At 46.6% G+C, this 27435-nt stretch overlaps 1 protein-coding gene across 1 annotated transcript in view; it reads right to left on the reverse strand.

Moving 5' to 3' along the window:
• The window catches only part of LOC144681825 (testis-expressed protein 264-like), a 367242-nt gene extending 340386 nt beyond the window's left edge, over positions 1-26856 (reverse strand). The window contains exon 1 of the mRNA XM_078543848.1: positions 26536-26856. Within this exon, the coding sequence (XP_078399974.1) occupies positions 26536-26796 (261 nt within the window). The 5' untranslated portion in view covers positions 26797-26856. The remainder of the gene's footprint in view (positions 1-26535) is intronic.
• Positions 26857-27435: the final 579 nt, after the last annotated feature.

Consider the following 27435-nt stretch of genomic DNA (forward strand, 5'->3'; position numbering starts at 1 on the left):
GATATTTGCTCACTGTGCACTCTGCTCCCCAGCCAGCAGATTCCACCCACTCCTGTCTCTGCCTCATCAGACTTGCAGTCATCAGCTGTCAACATTTTAAATGTGATTTTAATAAAAATAGAAGGGATGACCAGAAGCACCCCATTTAACCTCAGCTGAGAGGCTAATGTTTTTCTCTCTCTACAAACTGAAAACTCAAATTCACACCTTGTTCTGCGTGGCAGGATTTGCTTTTAGGGCTGCACACTGTGTTGAATTATTGTTAATAGGTGAACGCAGCAAACCTGAAGTCTGGTTAATTTTGTTAAGTTCAGTCAGTTTCACACAAGTTCTTTTTTAACATCCAACTGTTTATAACTTCCTTCCACCTTTTGCCAATCTGAGAATGGCCTATTTTGGTCATTCAGACCTCCTGTACTACAGAGGAATTTATGTGATCTGTGTCAAAAGGCAAGATTACATTTGCAATTATTTCAGGTCATACGTTTTATGCAGCACATCTTCCATCACAAGTTCCAGCACACACATCAACGGTAAATTGTTAAAATAAAAAGGCTCATGCATCACTGTTATTCAGCAAAGCAATGAATCTATTATAATAAATATCACACTCCTCCCATACATAACAGGTGCTTGTACATTTAACACTTCTGCTTGAATTACAGAGAATAAGGGAGGTTTTCCTGGAGAGGATTTGTGCAGCTGTTCATGTTTTTTTTCTGAGAACATTGTATAGCTTCTAGATCCAATGAAAGGAGACAGAACCAGATGCAAGAAGTAAAAGTATTTTTGCCAGTTCTACTTTTTTATCAGATTCTTGAGTGGATCTGAAAATTATCTGATTAGTTTCAATTAAGTACAGCGTGTGCTAACACTGCCACTAAGTGGTCTTAATAGGAATCTCACTACACATCATGAAAGGCCTTTGCATTTACTGTACCACCATCACTCTGGATATCCCTCCCAGACCATTCTGGACATAGTCAATTTTCTGCATTGTCCCATAACAATTACCTGTGAACTTTACATTGAAGAATTATTCTTCTGAGAAATTTAGGAAAAGGTTCAGAGACCAAATTGAAGAGAGGCGGATAATGAATAACTAGTAGCCTCTCTGGGAATCAGACTGAGGCTACACAATCAGAATGGAAGAATTATGAGCTTTATTAAACTACAGGGGGCAAGTGAGGTGGGGAGAGGGGGTGGAAAAAGCAGGGTAGTTGATGTGGCACTGTTTATACTACACCATAGTGGGTAGGTGATGAGGGTAGAAGAGGCATCAATTATGTTATATATATTCTTCATCATGTGACAAGAATCCCTGCATTATGTATAGTTTAAAAAGAAGTTGTGGCTTACTGATTGTGATAATTTCAAATAGTCGGCTGAGTAGGTTTTGGGTTTTTGCGTTTTTAAAATTTTGTTTCCTATATTACAACAGTGACAACACTTTTGGTACTTCACTGGCTGTGAAATGTTTTGGAACATCCTGAGGCGCTATATAAATGCAAGCGTTTTTTTTTCTTATTTGAAGAACAGGAGAGGAATGATCTTGCTATCCAGGCCAAATCTTGCTTCATCCCACGGCACTAAAACTGTTCTTCATCCCATTGCATTTGCTGTTGTGGGGCCTTACTACAGATTATATAATACTCTCTATATGAATTGTTTGACAATGATGGACACAGTACAGGTTATATTCCACTATAGAGAGGGCTTTCTTCCAGGGGTAAATCATACTTCATTCACAATAGAAGTAAATAAACTTACGTGTCTCACAATCCATAAATGACCTTTTCTGTAGAGCCCCAGATCACAAAAGGAATTTGAAGAAAGAACCTGAATTTATATCACATCTTTGACATCTTCAGGGTGTCCCAAAATGCCTCATAGCCAAAGAATTATGTTTGAAATCTCATTATTACAATAGATGCAACCCTGCAGCCAATGGGTGCACAGTGAGATCCCACAAACAAGATAAATGACCAACAGAACTGCTTTGGTGATGTTTACTCCTGCTCATTAAAACCTACCTCTTTGCCAAACTTTTGGCCACCGGTCCAAACATATCTTTATGTGGCTTGGTGTCAAATGTTGTTTGGCAACGTTCCTGGTAAGCACTTGGAACCTTTTGACTATGTTCAAGGTGCTACATAAATGCAAGTTATTGTTGTTTTGGTTGAGGGGTAGATGTTGATCAGTATAACAGTGGTAGGATTCACCTGCTTTTCTTTAAAGAACCTCAGAAGATCTTTTATATCCAGCTGAGCTGACAAGGCTGGGTGTCTCATGCCTGCAATGTAAAAAAGCTACAAAGGGATGGGGAAAAAGCCCATCTTAACACTCAAATATATTCATTTATATTTACAAAGTTTACAGCTCATGTTTTGGTTATAACCTTGTGCCAGCAATAAAAGCATTTTTTTTAAAATTCTAAGCAGACAATCCTAGGAGAAAATAATGTCCCCGGAGCCTAGATCCTGAATCTACAACTTGATTTTCATTGGCAAATTTACAATGTTTTTTCTCCTCGGTTCTCCAACAACTATCACACCCAACTCATTATTGGACTAATTCTTCCCTCTCCAAGATATAGAATGGACAAAAACTAGTTCGCGCTGAAACCCGCCAATTCATTTAATCACTTTCAAGTGGAAAAACAATTCTGTAAGCTCCATGAAGGTTAATGAAGCATTCTGTTACACAAAAGGGAGGAGTTCTTAGATTTACATTGCATGTACAGCACAGAAACTGCCTAAGGGTCATTTTATATTCATGAAACCAAATCAAATGAAGCACTTTGGTTCCAAAATATTGCATTTGGACAATTACTGTAACAATTAAGCTGAGGAATTTAACTAATGTCTTGACATTGTGCAGGAGTGCATGTTGGCAGTGAGTTATAAACATCATGATCACTAATGCTCCTCATTCTAATCGAGTAATATTTTTAGGTGATAGCCTGAATTTGATAATTGTGTAACAGCTCTCTGTAAGATTTAAATGTTTACGCTCACTCTGCTGAAGAACATAAACTCTATTTGGGTGCACAGAGCAACTGCAAACTGAGGTAAGTAGGCATAAACTGGACTAGGGCATTAGAAACTAGATGTAACCAGAAACAAGGCAGGCAGAATTGGAGTAGTAAATGCCACCTATCACTGGCCCTCTATCCAGCTCTACTTGTCCCACTCCCCCCCTTCCCCCCCCCCACACCCCCACACCCCCCACCCCGTAAACCAGCTTATATTTCACCTCTTTTCCATTTTTCCTTAGTTCTGTTGAAGAGTCATACGGGCTCGAAACATTAACTGTGTTCCTCTCCGCAGATGCTGTCAGACCTGATGAGTTTTTCCAGGTATTTTTATTTTTGTTTTAGTAAATGCTGCCATCTGGCTGCAGGTTTGGGCTTTGCACTGTGTTAATGATAAATCAGTTCACATTATGATAGGGGAGATGGTGGCGCAGTGGTGTCACTGGATTAGTGACATGCCCAGGCTAATGCTCTGGGCACACAGGTTCAATTCCCACCATGGCAGCTGGTAGAATTTAAATTTAATTAATAAATCGGGAATGGAAAGCTAATCAACTATCATCGATTCTTGTAAAAACCCATCTGGTATTGTCACTGAGTAATGCTCTAGGAACCAAGGTCCGAAGCCCACCATTCAATAAACCACCTGGAAGTAAAAGTCTAATGATGTTGACTGTGATCTGACCTAGACCCACAGCAATGTGGTTGGCTCTGAAATGGACTAGCAAGTTGTATCAAACTGCCAGCAAGTCTTTAAGGAATGAAACTGGATAGGCCACCCGGCATCTAGGCACCGGAAACAACAAGGCAAACTCAGCCCTGTCGACCCTGCAAAGTCCTCCTTACTAACATCTGGGGGCTAGTGCCAAAATTGGGAGAGCTATCTCACAGGCTAGTCAAGCAACAGCCTGACATAGTCATTCTCACGGAATCATACCTTACAGATAATGTCCCAGACACCACCATCACCATCCCTGGGTATGTCCTGTCCCATCGGCAGGACAGACCCAGCAGAGGTAGCAGCACAGTGGTATACATTCAGGAGGGAGTTGCCCTGGGAGTCCTCAACATTGACTCCAGACCCCATGAAGTCTCACGGCATCAGGTCAAACATGAGCAAGGAAACCTCCTGCTGATTACCACGTACCGCCCTCCCTTAGCTAATGACTCAGTGCTCCTCCATGTTGAACATCACTTGGAGGAAGCACTGAGGGTGGCACAGAATGTACTCTGGGTGGGGGACTTCAATGTCCATCACCTAGAGTGGCTAGGTAGCACCACTACTGACTGAGCTGGTCAAGTCCTAAAGGGCATAGCTGCTAGACTGGGTCTGCAGCAGGTGGTGAAAGAACCAACAAGAGTGATAAACATACTTGACCTCATCCTCACCAACCTGCCTGGCGCAGATGCATCTGTCCATGACAGTATTGGTAGGAGTGACCACAGCACAGTCATTGTGGAGGCGAAGTCCAGTTTCCACATAGAGGATACCCTCCATTGTATTACGTGGCGCAACAACCGTGCTAAATAGGATAGATTTCAAACAGATCTAGCAACTCAAGACTGGGCATCCATGAGGCACTGTGGGCCATCAGCAGCAGAATTGTACTCGAACACAATCTGTAAACTCATGGCCCAGCATATCCCCCATTCTACCATTACCATCAAGCCAGGGGATCAACCCTGGTTCAATGCAGGAGGGCATGCAAGGAGCAGCACTGAGGTGTCAAACTGGTGAAGCTATAACACAGGACTACTTGCGTTCCAAACAGCATAAGCAGCAAGTGATACACAGAGCTAAGCGATCCCACAACCAACAGATCTAAGCTCTGCAGTCCTGCCACATCGAATCGTGAATGGTGTTAGACAATTAAACAACTCACTGGAGGGAGGCTCTACAAATATCCCATCTTCAATGGTGGAGGAGCCCAGCACAGCAGTGCAAAAGATAAGGCTGAAGCATTTGCTACAATCTTCAGCCAGGAGTACCGAGTGGATGACCCATCTCTGCCTCCTCCGGAGGTCCCCAGCATCACAGATGCCAGTCTTCAGCCAATTCGATTCACTCCACGTGATTTCTAGAAACAGCAAAAGGCAATAGATTCAGCTAAGGCTATGGGCCCTGACAATATTCCAGCAATGGTAATGAAGACTTGTGCTCCAGGAATTGCCATGCCCCTAGCCAAGCTGTTCCAGTACAGCTACAACACCGGCATCTACCCGGCTATGTGGAAAGTTGCCCAGGTATGTGCTGTACACAAAAAGCAGGACAAATCCAACCTGGCCAATTACCGCCCCATCAGTCTACACTCGAATAACAGCAAAGTAACGGAATGGGGTCATCAACAGTGCTATCATGCGGCACTTACTTAGCAATAACCTGCTCACTGATGCTCAGTTTGGATTCCGCTAGTGTCACTCAGCTCTTGACCTCATTATGGCCTTGGTTCAAACATGGACAAAAGAGCTGAACTCCAGAGGTGAGGTGAGAGTGACTGCCCTTGACATCAAGGCAGCATTTGACAAAGTGTAGCATCAAGGAGTCCTAGCAAAACTGGGAGTCAGGGGGAAAGCTCTCCGCTGGTTGGAGTCATGCCTAGCACAAAGGAAGATGGTTGTGGTTGTTGGAGGTCAATCATCTCAGTCCCAGGGTATCACTACAGGAGTTCCTCAGGGTAGTGTCCTCAGCCCAACAATCTTCAGCTGCTTCGTAATGACCTTCCTTCCATCATAAGGTCAGAAGTGGGGATGTTCGCTGATGATTGTACAATGTGACCATTCGTGACCCCACAGATACTGAAGCAGTCCATGTCTAAATGCAGCAAGACCTGAACAATATCCAGGCTTGGGCTGACAAGTGGCAAGTAACATTCATGCCACACAAGTGCCAGGCAATGACCATCTCCAACAAGGGAGAATCCAACCATTGCCTCTTGACGTTCAATGGCATTACCATCACTGAATCCCACACTATCAACATCCTGGGGGGTACCATTGACCAGAAACTGAACTGGATTAGCCATATAAATACTGTGGCTAAGAGCAGGTCAGAGGCTAAGAATCCTGTGGCAAGTAACTCACCTCTTGACTCCCCAAAACCTGTCCATCATCTACAAGGCACAAGTCTGGAGTGTGATGGAATACTCTCCATTCGCCTGGATGATTGCAGCTCCCACAACGCTCAAGAAGCTTGACACCATCCAGGACAAAGCAGCCCGCTTAATTGGCACCACATCCACAAATATTCACTCCCTCCACCACCGACGCACAGTAGCAGCAGTGTGTACCATCTACAAGATGCACTGCAGAAACTCACCAAGGCTCCTTAGATAGCACCTTCCAAACCCACGACCACTACCATCTAGAAAGACAAGGGCAGCAGATAGATGGGAACACCACCACCTGGAAGTCCCCCTCCAAGCCACTCACCATCCTGACTTGGAAATATATCACCATTCCTTCACTGTTGCTCAGTCAAAATCTTGGAACTCCCTTCCTAACAGCAATGTGGGTGTACCTACACCACATGGACTGCAGTGGTTCAAGAAGGCAGCTCACCTTCTTAAGGGCAACTAGGAATGGGCAATAAATGCTGGCCCAGCCAGCGAAACCCACATCCCGTGAATGAATAAAAAAAATCAGTCACCTGCAATTAATTTGACTTTCTACAGAATTTGATGCACAGGTTTTGTGTGGTTCTGCAGAAACGCCTAGCCACAGCCCCCATCTCCAACTGTCCTCTTGTTATGTGCTCATTTACATTGATGTCACGCTGTTGGCTGCCCTGTGCTCTCTCTTCCCCTTAGCAAAACAGCCTCTTATGCTCATAATATATCAAGACACAACTTCACAAATATCCTTCCATTGAACCCCTCCTTATACAATCTCCAACTCATTCAAAACTCCACAACCCAGATATTGTCACACACTTGGCCTTGCTCATTTGACACCTCGACACTACTGATCGCCACTATCTTCAAAAGCAACAAGTTAAAAATCCCTTCCCAGCCCATTCCACACCCAACTACTGCAACTTCCTCCAATCCTACCCCTAAGGTCCCCAACTCTAGTCTATTGAGCAATCCCATTCTACCTGCTGTTCTTCCCCCAATGTGGTAACAGAGCATTCAGCTTCTTATATTCACTCTCTGGCTCACCCTCCCTCTGCCATTTCCAAAAAAATTTTAAACTACCTTCTTCAGCTAACTGCTAGGTCTGTCTCTCTCCTGTAGAAGGTGCATTTGGACATTTTAATCACACTAAAAGTACAGAAAATTCTAATGGTAGTAATTTAGTCTCTTTCTCTCCACCAGAAAATCTTTGCAAGTCCTCTCCGCTGCAATTGATACAAATAATATGGTGAACTTGTTCAAGTGATTGATCGTTTGTCCTCCTTGAGGTGGGGAGAGGAGGGAGTTGCATCACGAGATCATTGTTGACAAGACCAAGTAAATTATAAGACACACAACATTGCGCTGACCTCACTTGTATGCGTAATACTAATTATCCTTATTGTGGTGAATATTCACATGGGGAATAGCAAACTTTTAAAATTATGTTTAAATATAACAAACTCCTTTCCCCTTCGAGTCTTCTCTGAGGAGTGTTTCACATACAGCTTTTCAGTGAGAACAGACATACACAGTGCATTTTCAGGAAGTATTTCTAGGGGAGGGGAGAAAGAAACTTGTAGGTAGAAATTCTGGGTCTTGCCCTCGATTCTTCCAGGTTCAGTGTCAGTCGTTCCTACAAGCAGCTCCCAGCTTGTGTCCAAGAGCTTATTCAGGTATAACAATGATATATGACATTGTCGTTAGTACGTAACATCGTGTATGCGATTTAAATCTTTTCAAAGGCAGATTGTGAACACACTTGCGGACAAAGCCAGATATAAATCGATAAACTGCTTTATTTCACAGCAAGCAAGCATACTGACCCATAATTATGATTTGTTAGTTTACAACAGTTACTACATTTCAAAAGTACTTCATTAGCAGTAAGTGCTTTGGGGCATCTGGTGGTCGGGAAAGGCGTTAAATAAATGCAAGCTTCTCATTTTATTTGATTCACTCAGTTCAATCGACATAGTTCGTTTTTACCTAATAATGCAAAATAACGAACAGGCAATACTCTCTCACATCAGTGGGCTGTCTTACTTAACAAGTACAACAACTCCTAAACTCAGAGCTGACCAAAGTATTCCCTCAATTTCCTGTTTGGAGACCTAACTGAATACCCCTTTCTATTCCTGTGTTTAGTCTGTTCCAAATCTTATTGGTGGCAAAATGGTCAAAGTAAGTCCCAAAATCTGATTCTGTATCAGCGAAAGAGGACTTAGGAAGAATTTCCAATGTTAAAGAAACCAACACAAACCCACATTTCCTGCTGGAAATGTAGTGCGCGCATTGAGAAAAGTGGGAATCTAGAGTCCATCAAGGACAAAGTCACAACTGTCAGCCACCTGAATTATTAGAAAATGTTAATGGAATTATTACTGTTATAAATAAATGACTCAAAATTGAATGACAAAACCTCCTTTCTCCTATCCCAATAAGTCAAGATTTCAGACAAGCAATTGTCAAAGCAAGGCTAGGCACAGGTAGCCCCAGGACTTAAAACCTTCTCTCAGAAAGTCAAGTGCTCCATTCACTTGGTAACAGATGTAGTTTTAATAGCCCTTGAAAGCACTCCCCTCCAAGAAATGTTGCTTCTTGTCAGCTTCAATTTAAAATTGCACTGCAGTATAGCACAAGGTCATTTTTCCCCCAAACAGACCTGTCAAACTTGTCAAGCTGCTGTTTATGGATTCACAGCAGACACTCTTCATGGGATTAATGGTGAGCGCCAGATTCCAAGCACGCTCCTGAAAACTTTGTCGACAATCTTCGCCTTTCCATCAATCTTTGGATCCAATTTTAATAGCTTCTCCAGATCAGTCTGTCTTTCCAGGGCTTTCCCCAGCTTTTCAAAAGTAGAAGTGTAAACCTCTCATTAAAAGAACAAAAATTCCACTTTAGCCTTGCACTGAAAGAGAAACTTATGGAAGCCATTCAAAAGCAGGCACACTGGATCACTGTGAACTGCAATGTTAATTTTTTGCTGGAGATGAGAGAAACCAATGCATCCTGATTGGAGGAGTTTGATTAATGTGCAGCTAAGCTAACAACCCAGAGATCTCCAGATGTACAAATAGGGGGTTCCCAGTGTTATTCCTGTTGAAGAAGGCCCACGTATCCACAGATAGTAATGATTCTGAAACTAGCTCCATGCTAGACACCCAGTCCCAACGGTTATTATTATTAATATTAATGTTATTGATATGAAGCCAGAGACAGCCACAGTTGGGGGGTGGGGGGGTGTAGTTGTTAATAACAGGAAACCAAAATCTAATATTGCTGGGCAGATAAGAGTGGCTGATTTTAGGGTTTCTGTCTCTACTGTGCATGCGTGAGTGTGAATCAGACTCACATGACACGACAACTTAAAAAGGCTCAGTTCAGAGGTGAAGTGGAGGAGGTGGTTTGGAGGTCAGGAGATTGTGCCATGCAGATGGAGAGTGAAGGCTGCCCCTAGGTTTACTGAGCATTCCCCTGGAAGTTGCAGCAAAGGTCAAGTGGGAGGACCTGTTTCCCACCAATGTGGACAAAGATACCTGCTGCCATCATAAGGCAGCGCCACTGGCAGTGACACAACAGCTGGGCAGCAGGAGTGTCACTGCAAGATCCAGTGTTACAAACACCAATGATAGGACCAGGTCAGGAAAGTTCAGCAAAGATGCACAAATATCCTGAAGTGCACCCTCTCTCTCTCAGCTTTGTCTCTCATATTCCATTCACAGCACTCTTCAAACCCCCTTCACTTTCATCAGCACATTTCTTTCTGTTTACGTGCACGTCATCTTTACTCACCATCTTTCCTCTTCCTCCCTCCACTGATGCTACCTCAGTCAGCCCGATTCTCAACACCCTTCCTCCAATGACACCATTAACACATTCAAGGTATGCCAGAGTCACTCGATTCGTCTGCTCCATTGTTGCCTTCACTGAATGCACTGCATCCATCAGATGCAGACATACCTCAGTCACTTGTGGACCTGGCATGCCACTCCTGCAGAAGAGAGCACCAAGTGCCAGGGAGGTAGTAGGAACCTGGCTCATGGGCCATGAGCACATCAGCAAGGAAGAGAGCAGGCTTCCTCTACCTCTGCTGAAGCCACAAGAGATTGCACCACAGAAAGGACAGGGATAGGAAAAGAAAGTTCACCAGGAGTGGGTATATTTTTATATTTGCTGTAATATTTACTTGTTGCAGCACATTGAATTTATGAATTTGCTCCACTTTTCCCTGTGTCCTATTATTAAATGGGGAGTGCCCATTCTGCTTTTCTATTCGTTTGCTGCTGGAGGTGGAGAGATGAATCCTGACAGAGTCACTGACCTGTAACCTTAACTCTGGCCCAGATTTACATCACCAGCTCGGATTCACTGAGTTGGGAAACATCCCAACTTGACAAGCCTGACCTTTAAGAATGTCCGCCTGCAAGGAGTGGGTGGTGTGGGCTGAAACAGGAATTGGAGCAGGTGACACCAGGACGAATGTGCAGGCTACCGGTGTGGAGGTACACGGGGTGCAAAGCCTGTGTTTAAATAAATAGAAAAATAATAAAACAACAGTCCTCCAGCCTTCAACCCCACACACGCTCCCTATGCCCAACCCATACCCACTTATGCCAACTTAGTGCCCCCACACCCACCCCCATCTTTGTTGTGGCGAAAATCTGGGCCTGTTTCTCTCTCCATAAATGCTGTCAGGCCTGCTCAGTATTTCCAGCACTCTGTCTTCAGTTCAGATCTCCAGCACGCGCAGTATTTCTTCCTTTGCTAAGAGGATATCTTTGTTCATGCAAAGTCAGTGCCAAGGACCATGGGAAAAGCTGCCTAGCAGAGATACCGGAGGTTCTAAAAATTCTAAAGTAACGTAACATTGGCATCACAAGTATGGAAGTGCAGCTCTGAGGGTGAGTAAATCAGCTAAGTCAACAGTAATTCCTCACTTTGACAAAAGCAATCTTTAATGGGGAGCCCAAAGTTAAGTTATTACGAGGTGATTAGTGATCAATTGATGAGTTTTTGATGACTAGCTCGGCAACAAGTCTTACGTTTATTTTTGGTAAGTGTAGCTGGTTGTCCAATAAACAGAGGCATAGCAAGAACTTGGTCATCAGATGAATGCACATCCTATGCCATACAAGAACTCGAGAAGTGTCGTGGACACCCTCATGTGCAGGAAGCGCTGTCAGCTGGGGGAGCTCGGACTCCAGTGTCAGAGCTCAAGCAGCAGCTGGCATCATTATGGTGCATCCACACACCTAAGGGCTATCACAATAGCATGTTTCTGGAGGTGGTCCAGGCCACAGTTTAAGGGTGCGCAGGCAGAGAGGGCTGGGCGATTACCAGGCAGACAAGAAGGAGCAAGCAGCTATTGCAGGAGTCCCAAGTGCAACTTGATTTCTAATCAATATTCAGTTTTGAATTCTGGGTGAAGGCAATAGTTCTTCTGAGGAATACAGCCAGGGCCAAGTCCACCACACCATCGGTGGCTCAGCTGTACAGTGGGGCGGGGGGAGGAAGGTCAGCAATAGTGATAGGGGATTCAATAGTTAGGGGAACAGACAGGCATATCTGCAACCACAGACATGACTACTGGATGGTATGTTGCTTTCCTGGTGCCAGGCTCAAGTACATTAAAAAGAGCGGCTGCAGAGCCCTCTGGGAGATCATGGTCCATATTGGTACCAACGACATAGATGGAGAGAGGGATGACATATGAACATACAAATTAGGAGCAGGAGTAGGCCAGCCTCTAGAGCCTGATCTGCCATTCAATAAGATCATGGCTGATCCGACTGTGGCCTCAACTCCACATTCCACCTACCCGCCTCTGATAAGACAAGGTTCTGCAGGCAGATTTTACAGAACTCGGAGAGAAGTTAAACATGAAAATGTGAACATAGTTAATTTATTCACGGGATGTGGGCTTCGCTGGCTGGGCCAGCATTTATTGCCCATCCCTAATTGCCCCAGTGAAGGTGGTGACAAGCTGCCTCCTTGAACCGCTGCAGTCCATGTGGTGTAAGTACACCCACACTGCTGTTACAAAGGGAGTTCCAGGATTTTGACCCAGCGACAGTGAAGTAACGGCGATATATTTCCAAGTCAGGATGCTGAGTGACTTGGAGGGGAACCTCCAGGTGGTAGTGGGTTTGGAAGATGCTAAGGAACCTTGCTAAATTCCTGCAGTGCATCTTGTAGATGGTACACACTGCTGCTACTGTGCGTCAGTGGTGGAGGTAGTGAATGTTTGTGCATGTGGTGCTAATCAAGCGGACTGCTTTGTCCTGGATGGTGTGGCAAGTGGGGAGTATTCCATCACACTCCTGACTTGTGCCTTGTAGATGGTGGCAGGCTTTAAGGAGTCAGGATGTGAGTTATTCATCACACAATTCCTAACCTCTGACCTGCTCTTGTGGTATTTATATGGCTAGTCCAGTTCAGTTTCTGGTCAATGGTAAGCCCCCCAGGATATTGACAATGGAGGATTCAGTGATGGTAATGCCATTGAACATCAAGGGGCGATGGTTGGATTCTCTCTTGTTGGAGATGGTCATTGCCTGACATTTGTATGGCGTGAATATTACTTGCCACTTGTCAGCCCAAGTCTGGATATTGTCCAGGTCTTGTTGCACTTGGGCATGGACTGCTTCAGTATCTGAGGAGTCGCGAATGGTGCCGAACATTGTGCAATCATCAGCAAACATCCCCACTTCTGACCTTATGACGGAAGGAAGGTCATTGATGAAGCAGCTGAAGATGGCTGGGCCAAGGACACTACCCTGAGGAACTCCTGCAGTGACGTCCTGGAGCTAAGATGACTGACCTCAAACAACCACAACCATCTTCCTTTGTGCTAGGTATGACTCCAACCAGTGGAGAGTTTTCCCCCTGATTCCCATTAACTACAGTTTTCCTAGGGCTCCTTGATGCCACCCTTGGTCAAATGCGGACTTGATGTCAAGGGCAGTCACTCTTACCTCACCTTGGGAGTTCAGCTCTTTTGTCCATGTTTTAACCAAAGCTGTAATGGGGTCAGGAGCTGAGTGGCCCTGGCGGAACCCAAAATGGGTGTCAGTGAGCAGGTTATTGCTAAGGAAGTGCCACTTGATAGCACTGTTGATAACCCCTTCCATTACTTTACTGATGATCGAGAGTAGGCTGATGGGGCGGTAATTGGCTGGGTTGGATTTGTGCTGCTTTGTGTGTACAGGACATACCTGGGCAATTTTTCACATAGCCAGGTAGATGCCAATGTTGTAGCTGTACTGGAACAGCTTGGTCAGGGGCACGGCAGGTTCTGGAGCACAAGTCTTCAGTACTATTGCTGGAATATTGTCAGATCCTATTGCTTTTGCAATATCCAGTACCTTCAGCCATTTCCTGATATCATGTGGAGTGAATCGAATTGGCTGAAGACTGGCATCTGTGATGCTGAGGACCTCGAGATGGATCATCCACTCGACCCTTCTGGCTGAAGATTGTTGCGAATGCTTTAGCATTATGTTTTGCACTGATGTGCTAGGCTCCTCCATCATTGAAGATGGGAATATTTGTGGAGCCTCTTCCTCCAGTGAGTTGTTTAATTGTTCACCTCTATTCACGACTGGATGTGGCAGGACTGCAGAGCTTAGATCTGATCCGTTGGTTATGGGATCACTTAGCTCTGTCTATCACTTGCTGCTTATGCTGTCTGGCACGCAAATAGTCCTGTGTTATAGCTTCACCTGGTTGACACCACATTTTTAGGTATGCCTGGTGCTGCTCCTGGTATGCCCTCCCGCACTCTTCACTGAACCAGGGCTAACCCCCTGGTAATGATAGAGTGGGGGGTATGCCGGGCCATGAGATTACAGATTGTGTTCAAGTACAATTCTGCTGCTGCTGATGGCCCACAGCGGCTCATGGATGCCCAATCTGGAGTTGCTAGATCTGTTCAAAATCTAGCATGGTGGTAGTGCCATACAACACGACGGAGGTTATCCTCATTGTGTAGGCAGGGTTTTGTCTCCACAATGACTGCACGGTGGTCACTCCTACCGATACTGTCATGGACAGATGCATCTGCAGCAGGCAGGTTGGTGAGGATGAGGTCAAGTATGTTTTTCCCTCTTGTTGGTTCCCTCACCACCTGCCACAGACCCAGTCTAGCAGCTATGTCATTTAGAACCTGGCCAGATTGGTCAGTAGTGGTGCTACTGAGCCACTCTTGGTGATGGACATTGAAGTCCGTCACCCAGAGTACATTCTGCACCTTTGCCACCCTCCGTGCTTCCTCGAGGTGGTGTTCAACATGGAGGAGCACTGATTCATCAGCTGGGGGAGGGCGGTACGTGGTAATCAGCAGGAGGTTTCCTTGCTCATGTTTGACCTGATCCATGGGACATCATGGGGTCCAGAGTCAATGTTGAGGACTCCCAGGGCAACTCCCTCCCAACTGTATACCACTGTGCTGCTACCTCTGGAATCACATATAGACCAGACCAGGTAAGGGTGACAGATTTCCTTCCCTAAAGGACATTAGTGAACCAGATGAGTTTTTACAACAATCGACAATGGTTTCATGGTCATCATCAGACTTTTAATTCCAGATTTTTAATTAATTCAAATTCCATCTGCCGTGGCAGTATTCGAACCCGGGTCCCCAGAGCATTAGCCTGGGTCTCTGGATTACTAGTCCAGCGACAACACCAGTACACCATCACCTCCCCTAAGTGATCTCTGGATTATCCCATATGCCACGTGCTAGTGAGTACAGAAATAGGCGGACAGTGCAGATGAATACTTGGCTGAAGAGATGTGCAGAAGGGGATACTTTTGATTTCTGGGACATTGGGATCAGCTCTGTCGTGGCAAGATCTGTTCAGGTAGGTTGCACCTCAAAAGCCAGGACCAATACTGTTGTGAGGAGCAAGAATAAAAATACCTGGAAAAACTCAGCAGGTCTGACAGCATCTGCAGAGAGGAATACAGTTAATGTTTCGAGTCCGTATGACTCTTCATCAGAACTGTTGTGAGGAGGTTTGCTCATGCTTTGGGGGAGGGTTTAATCTAGTTTGGCAGAGGGATTAGTGATATATAATGCAGGGAGTATAATGAGTAAGACAAATGAACCGAGCACACAATTGGAAGATATATGATAGAGTTATTACTGAAATATGTCTTAAAGGAAGTCAGGAATGCCAGCTTGGTATTCCTGGTTATAATGTTTTCAAATGAGATGCAGGAGTGGATAAAAAAAAAACAGTTGGAGGGTGTCACAACATTGGTCAAAGAAACAAGCACAGCTGTGAGGAGGGATGACATGCTAGAAGGATCACCAAATGATGCAATATGGGCTGAACTGATGAACAAAAATGTGGTAACCACACTGCTGGGAGCGTACAATAGACCCCCAAAACATTAAGAAAATTGAAGAACAAATATGGAAATAAATTGCTAAGTAGTGCAGAAACAATAGGGCAAAAATAGTAGGCAATTTTATCTCTCTCATTAATTGGAATAAAATCAGTTTTTCTTTTTATTCATTCATGGGACGTGGACATTGCTGGCTAGGCCAGCATTTATTGCCCATCCCTAATTGCCCTTGAGGTGGTGGTGGTGAGCTGCCTTCTTGAACCGCTGCAGTCCATGTGGTGTAGGTACAGCCACAGTGCTGATATGGAGGGAGTTCCAGGATTTTGACCCAGTGACAGTGAAGGAACGGCGATATATTTCCAAGTCAGGATGGTGAGTGACTTGGAGAGGAACTTGCAGGTGGTGGTGATCCCATGTATCTGCTGTCCTTGTCCTTTGATGTGGTAGAGGTCGTGGGTTTGGAAGATGCTGTCGAAGGAGCCTTGGTGAGTTGCTGCAGTACATCTTGTAGATGGTGCACACTGCTGCTACTGTGCGTCAATGGTGGAGGGAATGAATGTTTGTGGATGTGGTGCCAATCAGGCTGCTTTGTCCTGGATGATGTTGAGCTTCTTGAGTGTTGTGGGAGCTGCACTCATCCAGGCAAGTGGAGAGTATCCCATCACACTCTTGACTTGTGCCTTGTAGATGGTGGACAAGCTTTGGGAAGAAAGGGGTGTGATACTCTGCAGAATTCCCAAACCCTCTCTCTCATCGTCATGTCTCCTTTCACTTCTCCACTCTCGGGTATGCTGCCCCCCCCACAATTCCCTACCCCAGCCCTTCAGTACTCCTTAACTTTCCTGCTCTCTCGATACCATCCCAGGTTTGAAGCCCTCTTGGATAAGCTTTAGTTTCCCTCGGTGCCTCACTTGGCATCCTCCGACAGGCTCATTGAGGCACTCGGCGCTGGCTCATTACCCCCTACTCCTCTGGCACTTTCTCCTCCTTTGAGCATCTCACTGTGTCCCACCACTCTCACCTGTCATTCAAAATCATCGTTCAGTACCATTCTCCCAAGTACCATAGAAATTTTCTCTCCAAGATATATTCACTGTTTTCCTCCCTCAACCTCTACAGTAAACAACTTCTCAACCTCCATCTCAACTCGCCACACATTCACTCTAGAGTTCACTGCCCTCTTATCCCCCTAAATCTCTCCCTCCATTATAAACTCCCAACCCATATTCATGGCCATCCTCCCAACCTTGCCCTGGTCTTGCTAGTCCGATGAAATCAATCACAGATAAGTTCATCTCTGATCACTTGCTTGTATCACTCTCCACCCAGATCCCACTTCCACACGCCCATCCTACCTCCTTCTGAACCATCCCCCGAAACAAATCTATCCCCCAACTCACTAACAACTGCGCTTTCAAAATCCCAACTGTCTAGCCTTTGCCCTCCATTCGCCACAATATTTCTGCAGCTCCTGATTTACTGAACCACCCCTCACCTCCAGCTTCGATGCCCTATACACCAATGAAACAATTATTCTCTCTCACCCTGGCCATTCCCCCTGGTATGGCCCTCATTTCCTTGTCCTCAAGACCAAGACCCGGATTTTCCAGGATTGTCCCAGAATTTGGCTTCCCATCCTGTGTCCCAGGCCTGGGCTTCCTGCGATGCCATTTGTCCCAGATTCTTCCAGGCAGCGAGTGAGGAAACCGCTCAAGGTCTCCTCTTACCACTGTCCGAGCAACTTTGGTGTCTTTACATGTACACAATGCTGCTGCTTATGTGCAGTCCAGAGCCGGCACAGTGCATGTGCGCAGACACTCAGCCAAGAGGGAGCAGCAGCACTGGCTGGCATTCTCCTCTGAGAGGTGTCTGGATTCAGCAGGTGGGTAGTTAGGGTGGTAGGGGTGGAGGATCCAGCAATAGCGGAGTGGGGGGTGTCCGGGCCAGCAATGCCAGCACTCAGGCCTGACTCAGGGCGGGAGAAGTGGTCCGAAGTCAGGTCGAATGGTGGCAGCAGCAGTGGCACTCTGAGACCCAAGTCCGGAGCAGGCCCATGGGGTTCCAGCAGACCTGAGGAGGAGGAGGGGGGAATTCCAGCAGGTCTGGGCAGGCTCCCCCACCCCCCACCAGCCACCCCGCTCCAGGCCTCATCAGCACCCCAGGACAATGCAGCCCACTTGATCAGCACCTCTTCCGCCACCACCTTATACATTCACTCCCTCCACCACCAAAACAGCTGCATGTACTATCTACAGGATAGCAATGCAGGAATTCACCAAGGTTCCTTCGACAGAACCATCCAAACCGGCAACCTTTACCACCTAGAAGAACAAGGGCAGCAGATAGATGGGAACACCACCACGTGGAAGTTCCCCTTCAAGTCACTCACCATCCTGACTTGGAAATATATCACTGCTCCTTCACTGTCGCTGGGTCAAAATCCTGGAACTCCCTTCCCAACAGCACTATTGGTGTATCTATACCACATGGACTGCAGCGCTTCAAGAAGGCAGCTCACCACCACCTTCTCAAGGGCAATTAGAGATGGACAATAAATGCTGGCCCAGCCAGCAACGCCCACATCCCATGAATGGCAGCCATCCACTGGCAGATCTGGTTGGACCACTTCAAACACAATCGGGCCCTGCTATTGTCTGCTAAATCTGATCACTATTCCAGGGTCATCTTGGAATGCAAAGATAACACTGACTTCTTTTCTCTACTACAAACCATCTTCTTCAACCCTTCTCCCATCACTTCCAAAAACAACTATAAGGAGCTCACGGGCTTATTTGTCACTAAAATTGAGACAATTCAATCAGCTGCCTCTGCCGGGTCACGCCCTTCCACTAGCCCGCGTGGCCAAACCTCCTTAAAGCTCCCCCTGCCCTAGCCGTGAACTCACATCTTCCTCTAGTTTCTCTCCTATCTCCCCTCATGCTTTCTCAGAGCTCATCTTATCCATGAGATCCACCACCTGTTCCCCCAATCCTATTCCCACTAAACTGATCACCCAACTACCCCCTGGCTCCTGTGTTAGCCGAGATTGTAAATGATTCTCTCTCTTCAGATGTTGTTCCTCTCTCCTTCAAATCTGCTGTCATCACATCTTTCATCAGCAAATAACCCTTGACCCCACCGGCCTTACAAACTACCATCCCTTCTCCAAACCCCTTTCCTCTCCAAACTCCTTGAATGTGGTGTTATCTCCCAAATCCGTTCCCACCTTTCCCAGAACTCGGTGTTTGAATCCCTCCAATCAGGTTTCCAGCCCTGCCATGGTGTCCAAACAGCTCTTATCAAAGTCACTAAGGACATCCTGCAACTGTGACAAAGGTCAACTTTCCCTCCTCATCCTTCTCGATCTGTCTGCAGCCTTTGACACGGCTGACCACACCATCCTCCTCCAATGCCTCTCCACTGTCACCCAGCTGGGAGGGACTGCTCTTACCTGGCTCCATTCTCATCTATCTAATCATATCCAGAGTAACACTTGCAATGACTTCTCTTCCTGATCCAACACCGTTACCTCTGGCACCCCCAAGGATCTATCCTTCACACCCTGTTTTTTATCTACATGCTGCCATTCAGCAACATCATCAAAAGCATTTTAGTTTTAGCTGATAATGCCCAGCTCTACCTCATCACCAGCTCTCTTAACTCCACTGTTGCTAGTTTATCGTACTATTTATTTGACATCTAGCACTGGATCAGTAGGCATCTGTTTCAATTAAACACTGGGAAGACAGAAGCCATTGCTTTCAGTCCCCACTCCAACTACTAACTCCATCCCTCTCTCTGGCAACAGTTTGAGATTAAGCTAAAAGCGGATGCTGGAAATCTGAAATCAAAACAGAAAATGCCGGAAAAACTCAACAGGTCATCAGCATCTGTGGAGTGAGAAATAGAGAAAAAAGAAGCTCTGAAGGAGGGTCTTACAGGCTTGAAACATTAACTCTACGTTTCTCTCTCCACAGATGCTGTCAGACCTGCTGAGTTTAGCTGAGATTAAGCTAGACTGGTGTAATCTTGGTGTCACGTTTGGCCCAGAGATGAGATTCCGGTCACAAATTCATGCCATCACTAAGACCCTCTAATTTCACCTCTGTAACATTGCCCGGCTTCTCCCATCTCAACTCGTCTGCTGCTGAAACCTTCATTCGTGCCTTCATTACCCCTAGACTCGACCAATCCAATGCACTGCTGGCTGGTCTCTCACATTCTTCTCTCTGAACTTCAGGTCGTCCAAAACACTGCTCTCCATGTCTTAACTCACAATCTCCCAATCACCCTTGTGCTCACTGACCTACATTGGTTCCCAGTCAAGCAATGTCTTGATTTTAAAATTATCATCCTTGTTTTCAAATCCCTCCATATCTCTGTAATCTCCTCTAGCCCCAAAAACCCTCTGTAATATCTGTGCTCGTCTAATTCTGGCCTCTTGAGCATCCCCGATTTTAATTGCACCAACGTTGGTGGCCATGCCTTCAGCTGCCTGGGCACTTTTGGAATTTAGTTTTGGAACTCCCTCCCTACACCTCTCTACCTCGTTTTCCTCCTTTAAGACACCCCTCAAAACCTGCCGTTTGACCAAGCTTTTGGTCATCCGACTTAGTATCTCTATGTGGCTCAGTGTCACATTTTGCTTTATAATGCTTCTGTGAAGCAACTTGGGACATTTTATTACATTAAAGGCGTTTTGTAAATATAAATTGTTGTTATGTAAACATTTTAACACGAAAGCAAAATCCTGTGTTTGCTGGAAATCTGAAAGCAAAAACAGAAAATGCTGGAAATACTCAGCAGGTCTGGCAGCATCTGTGGAGAGAGAAAAAGAGAGTTAACGTTTCAGGTCTGTGATCTTTCATCGGAACTGGGAAAAGTTAAAAATGTAATAGGTTTTGAGTGAGTGAAAAGGGGAAGGGAGAGATAAAAACAAAGGATAAGTCTGTGATAGGATGGAGGGCAGGAGAGATTAAATGAAAAAAAGGTTTCCTGGAGTAAGGTTCAAAGGGAGTGGTAATGGGATAAGTAAAGAAAAACAAAACAATGTTGAGGAAACTATGTTTTGAGCAGTGAATACAGTATAATAAATTACAGGAAGTTTCGGTAAATCGCTGTTACACCTGGAAGAAGTGTTTCAAGCCTTGGGTAATGAGAAGGGAGGAAGTAAAAGGTCGGATGTTGTATTTCCTGCGCTTGCATGGAAAGGTACCGTGGGATGGGAAGGGGTTGGCGGGGGTGGCTGACAAGTGGACCAAAGGTCCCTTTGGAATTCTGAAAGCAGGGATCCTGGAAAATGTGGGCCATTTAATTTGGAGCCTCTTCTCAATGAGGCAAACATAGATAATAAAATTGATCATCATCTCCAATATGCCAGCACAGCCTTCGGCCGACTGAGGAACAGTATTTGAGGACCAGGATCTCAAACCCGAGGCTAAGGTCATGGCTTACTGGACAACAGTGATCACAGTGCTCCGACACACTTCACGGGCTTGGACGACCTACTGCAGGCACTGCAAAGCATTGGAGAGGTACCACCAGCAGTGTCTCCACAAGATCCTCCAAATCTGGTGGCAAGAAAGGTGGTCCAGCAGCAGCATCCTCTCCCCAGGCAACATGCCCAGCATCGAGGTGATAATCATTCAAAACCAGCTCTGCTGGATGGACATGTTGTCCGTAATCCTGACACCAGACTCCCGAAGCAATGCTCGACTCGGGACTTGGTCACAGAAGGAGGCTCCCAGGAGGACAATGGGAATGCTTTAGGGATGTTCTCAAAATATCCTTGAAGAAGTCAAACATTCCCGCCAACTTATGGGAGACCCTGGCGTGTGACAGGCTAAAATGGAGAAGGCTCATTCAGAAATGCACTGAACAGGTCGAGAACTTCGTCGGGAAGAGGTGGAATCGAGATGTCGGAGAGAGTGCGCAATCCCCCAAACACCTCACCTGTCTGACTCTTCAAGCACCATCTATCCTACGTGTGGGCAAGTCCACGCATCATGCATCGGACTTATCGGCCATCTCAGAACCAATCGAACAGAGTGGAAGCAAGTCATCCTCAATCCCGAACGATTTAAAATACCAAGCTGAAGTGTCACAAAGGATTGACAGAGTTGAATACCCATCAACTCTCTCATTATCACCAATATTTAATCAATTATAATTGTAATTATTCAATGTTTATAACCATATAAACAAATCAGAACTTATTACTCCAACACAAACAGCCCCCATGAAACTAATTATCAAAATCATAACAAAAATAGTCTAAGTACTTCAGAGGTAGCCTAATACAGTGCAGGGTAACGTTCCTATTCTAACTGAACTTTCTCCAACTCCAATGGTCCGCATGTTTGAAGTATACCAATAGACATTCCTTCACTGTTGCTGGATCAAAATCCTGGAACTCCCACCTTATTCTTAGGCAGTCCCTCAGGGCCAAGCATGACTTGTTTCCACACTAAAAATGACTTCTTAGGTGACTGACGCGACCTACAGTCTCTGCCATAGGTGGGGCAGATGGTGGTAAGGGTGTCCAAGTTGCTACACACTCCTTTCATTGTCAGCCCTTGGCGATGAGACTCGAGGTGTTCAGCTCCTTCCAGATACTTTCCCTCTAATTCAGGTGGTCTTGGGCCAGGAATTCCCAGATGTTGGTGTACTTTTTCAAGGAGGTTTTGCAGGTGTCCTTGAAGCGCTTCCTCTGCCCTCCTGGGCTCGCTTGCCAGGTCAAAGCTCTGAGTAGAGTACTTATTGCAGCAGTCTTATGTCAGGCATGTGGACGATGTGGCCTGCCCAGCAGGGCTGACCAAGCATGGTCAATGCTTCGATGTTGGAGATGTTGGCCTGTGCGAGAACACTGACATTGGTGCACCTACCCTGCCAATGGATTTGCAGGATCTTGTGGAGGCAGTGCTTGTGGTACTTCTCCAGAGTTTTGAAGTGCCTGCTGTACATAGTCCACATCTCTGAGCCATACAGGAGGGCGGGTATCACGACTGCTCTGTAGACCATGAGCTTGGTGCTGAGTTTGAGGTCCTGGTCTTCAAACAATACTCTCTTCCTCAGGTGGCCGAAGGCTGCACTGGCACACAGAAGGCAGGGTCGAATCTCATTGTTAATGTCTACCCTTGTTGACAGAAAGCTTCCAAGGTGTAGAAAGTGGTCTACATTGTCCAAGGCCTCGTCGTGGATTTTGATAACAAAGGGGGGGTGTGGGGGGAGAGAACGGTGTGGAGGGGGCAGGTTGGTAGAGGACATTTGTCTGACAGATGTTTAGTGTAAGGCCCATGCTCTCGTATGCCTCGGTGAAAGTGTTGATGCTGGCTTGGAGCTCAGCCTCCGAGTTTGCGCAGAAGCAGGCATCGTCTGCATACTATAGTTCAATGACAGAGGATGGGACGACCTTGGGTCTGGCCTGCAGGTGGCAGACTGCAGACAAGGACCACAGCAGTTCAAGGTGGCATCTCCCCACCACCTTCTCAAGGGCAATTAGGGATGGGCAATAAATGCTGGCCTAGCCAGCAACACCCACATCCCAATGAATGAATAAAAAAAAGACAGAAAAGCAAGAAGTGATCCAAGCCCGAAGCATGCTGTTACGTCCACTGTCACTACATCTCAGCACCTGCCTTCGACATAGTTGTGCCTACACAGATCACCATCTCCTCAGTGATCCATGGCTTCTTCCTGCTCAGTTTGGACATATCCACCTTCAGGCCATCTTTGGATATTCCTTATCCAGCAATGCCTACTGTTTATCTTCAATTCTATCAAGCTTCTTTCCTTGGTATAATGTCAAAACTATCTGCAATAAATGCTGTGTGCTCTGGCAATATTTCAAGCTGATGAACTTGACCCTGGAATTCCTCAACAATGACTCTAGATCCAATGAAGTCCAATAGCTTCATGTTAAACAAAGCAAATGAAACTTCATGCTAGTTACTACCTACCACATCTCTCCCTCAACGGATAAATCATTGATGTTGAATGCCATTTGGGAGGAAGCTCAGGAGGAATCAAGGACACAGAATGTACTCTTGATAAGGACTTTAACGTCCACCTTAGGAGTGGCTCAGTAGTGCCACCACTCACCATGCCTTGAGGATATACATGCCAGGATGTGAGGATGAAGGAAACACAAGTGAGTGAAACTGAACTCATTCTCAGCATCATCCTGTTGCAAACATGCCTGTCCAGGGAAGCCAATTTGGTCCACTCCACGTGGCATTAAGAAACAGGAGTACACTGGACACAGCCACCTTTATTTACCAAACAAGCTGTTTTGAGTGCAATTATGACATGGCCATCTAAACCATAATTATGGAAATAAGGTGATGTCAGCCAGGGGACATCCTATATCGCCAAACCTCCTTCATCGAACACATTGGAGGTGTAGGACAGTTGCAGTATGAAAGTGCCCAGGGAATCTGGCACAGACCTGCATGAACTTTTTTTGCGGTTGATAAATGCTCCTCGTTGGAGGATTGCTTGGATTGTCATGTGTACAGTTACCCTGCTCCTGTGGAAAACGAGGAAGAGTTACACGTCCCACTGCACCTGCATTCTGGATACTGTCAGCAGAGAGGAAGTTTATAATCCTCCAGCCTTGAGAAACAATCCAGTGGTGCCTTCCTTATCCATCTACCTAGAGCCAACTTCAGTACCCTCACTACGTCTCTGAGTAGCAAACTGAAGGGAGCCAGAGGCAAAGAAATTGAGTGAGGTGGTGGCTTTCCCAGCCACTGGCAATGCAGACAGGTCTTCCTGTAGCAGGCTGCAGGTGCAATGACCTCGGCCTTTGGAAGCACTGCTCCTCCAATAGTCCACCTCTGTCTGTACAGCCTGTAGGCGAGGAGGATTTTCAGTGAACTCGACTCCTCAGTTGCTCCTTTCTCTACTGGTCAATTGCAGTTTCCTCCTCGGTCCACCCTTACTGCTGCTGACCTTCATCCTTCTCAGTTCACATGACAGCAACCATGGCAACAGCTATCATGAGCTTCTCTGTCTGAACTCCAAACTCTGCAAATAACCAGCAGGGGACACTACCTGGGAGCATGCATGCTGTGGTATCAATTAGTCAATTGCCCAAGATAGTTACGGTGGCCACATGCTACTGCTCCACTGTCATTCTGCTCCAGAAAGTTGTAAAGGGACCACAGAAACATGTCAATCTCCAACACCAGATTGAATCATCCAATGGTTACAGAACAGACCGAGGCCATTTGGCACATTGTGTTCATGCTGGCTCTCTCTCCAAGAGCAATTCAGTTAGTCCCACTCCCCCAGCCTTTCCCAGTAATACTGCAAATTTTTTCCCTTCAAGTGTTTATCCAATTCCCTTCTGAAAGCCATATTTGTCTCTGCCCGCTCTCATGTATTTTATTCCAGATCCAAACCACTCGCTACGTTAAAAAACGTTTCCTCATGTCGCCTTTGGTTCTTTTGTCATTTACCTTAAATCTGTGCCCTCTGCACAGATCCTTCCGCCAATGGGAACAGTTTCTCCCGATCTACTCATTCCAGATCCCTCATGACTTTGAACAACTCTATCAAATCTTCTCAGAACCTTTTCAAAGGAGAAAAGCCCCAGGTTCTCCAATCTATCCACACAACTGAAGTCCCTCATCCCTGGGTCCATTCTCGTCAATCTTTTCTGCACCCTTTCTGATGCCTTGAAACCTTTCCAAAAGTGTTGAGCCCAGATCTGGAGCCAACGCTCAGTTGAGACCGAACCAGTGTTTTATAAAAGGTTCTTCATAACTTATTTTCTTTTGTAATCTGTGCCTCTGTTTATAAAGCCCAAGATTTTGTATGTCTTTTAAACTCCTTCTTCAACCTGCCTGGCCACCTACAACAATTTGTACACATATGCTCCCAGGTCTCTTGGTTACTGCACCCCTGTTAGAATTGCATTATATCTTTCCATACATTGTAAACTGCAAAACCCTGTTAGCTCATTAATGCAGTTTAACTTTTAGCTGAAAGATGTACACTGAACACACCAGTTAGTTCAATATATAGTTGTTCAAATCTCGAATGGTCCTTGAAACCACAATCTTCTGATGGAAAAGGCAAGAGACATACACCTGGCACCTTAACAAAATTGTGTTTACAGAGGCACCATTAACTAGAAAATTTCTAGGAGAATGATTAAAACAAAATCACACAGTGGAGATAAAGTAATCACACCATAGGGCAGAGCGGCCTGTACATCTATGAACCATGAGAAAGCCAAATCAATTTCCCCCAGTATTAAACCCTGTGCAAAAGAGCATTAGAAACCTCATCAACCAATGAAATTCCAGTGTCCGTGAGTTCTTCTGACAATCACAGCTCCCGCATAAACCAAGAGCAGCCTAATACCACTCCCCCGAATACCATGTCCCTGAGCCTACCCTCGAGGGAGGAAATCAGGACAACCTCCTGCTGCCAGGGTCCATTATAACTGGATAACTAACATTGGCACAGAGTTGCCCAAGTGCCACCCATCAAATCAGCACAAGTAGCCTTTTTGAAGAGCATCACTTCTACAATAATAGTGGCCCAAGTAAACTGAAAGATTTACAATAAAGAAATCAAGTTCCATTTTAATAAACCCAAAGGGACCTGATGGCAAAAAAGGAATCTGGGCTCTCACGATATTGATGCAAAGCAACGAGAGGACAACAGCAGGTGCACTATGTGACCAGGCCAACGCAGCCCCCAGATGCAACAGCATCAGCTTCTCCAGTCCACCCACAGGAGAGGCGCGGGAGTCTGCATCCTTGGGAGGCGGGCACCAGGGGCCGGGACAGAGGGGGGCGAGGCGGGCACCAGGGGCCGGCAGGAGGGCACCAGCAGGGGTGGGCGAGCACCAGGAGCCGGCGGGAAGGGGGAGGCGGGCACCAGGAGCCGGCAAGAGGAGCTGGCAGGAGGGCACCAGGAGCCGGCAGGAGGGCACCAGGAGCTGGCAGGAGGGGGGAGGCGGGCATCAGGAGCCGGCAGGAGGGGGGAGGCGGGCACCAGGAGCCGGTACTATCCGCTTACCTGCTTGGGGTCGTCATAGTAGATTCCAACGGAGCTGAGCTTGGGCGCGATGCTGGTGATCTTGGTGAAGAGCCGGCCCGCTTCCCGGTACGGACCCTGCTTGTATTTGTAGGCCAGGGTGAAAGCGCGGATGGGCGGTGGGCCGGAGCGCACTGACACTTTGAACAGTAGCCCCGAGTACAAGGCCAGTCCCAGCAGGCTGATCAGCAAGAGGCAGGCCAGCAACAGGGCGCTCAGGGCCAAGAAATTCAACTCGGACATGGTTTCAGGGCAGCGGACAGGCCCGGGCGGTGGCGGGGGTGGCAGGAGTTCCAATCAGGTGCTGGGGGCGGGGCTGAGGCTCCGTGATTTCCAATGAGGTGCGTGGGGCGGGTAGGAGGCTCCGTGATTTCCAATCAGGTGCTGGAGGCGGGGCTCAGCGATTTCCAATCAGGTGCTGGGGGCGGGTCTGAGGCTCGGTGATTTCCAATTAGGTGCGGAGGCGGAGGCGGGGCCGAAACTTCGTGATTTCCAATCAGGGGCGGGGGACAGCGTAGGCTCCAATAAGGGGGTGGGGCGGCGCGAGCTCCATTCGTGGCAGCGGGACATGGTTGGCGCGAGCTCCAATCTGGGGCTGGGCCAGCGAATCTCCAATCAGATGGCGGGGGCCCGGACAGTGCGAGCTCCAATCAGGGGTCGGGGCCGCGCGAGCTCCAATGAGACGCTGGGAGGCGGGGCATGGGTGGTGCGAGTTCCAATCAAGGATCGGGGGGCAGGGCCGGGAGCGCGCGAGCTCCAATCTGGGACTGGGTGGTGTTAACTGTCTCCATGGGGGCAGTGAGACCTGTTGAGTGTTTGCAGCGCCCTCATTCTATAAGACCATAAGACATAGGAGCAGAAATTAGGCCATTCGGCCCATCG

The sequence above is a fragment of the Cetorhinus maximus genome, chromosome 6 (assembly GCF_964194155.1).
Source record: "Cetorhinus maximus chromosome 6, sCetMax3.hap1.1, whole genome shotgun sequence".
Lineage (NCBI taxonomy): Eukaryota > Metazoa > Chordata > Chondrichthyes > Lamniformes > Cetorhinidae > Cetorhinus > Cetorhinus maximus.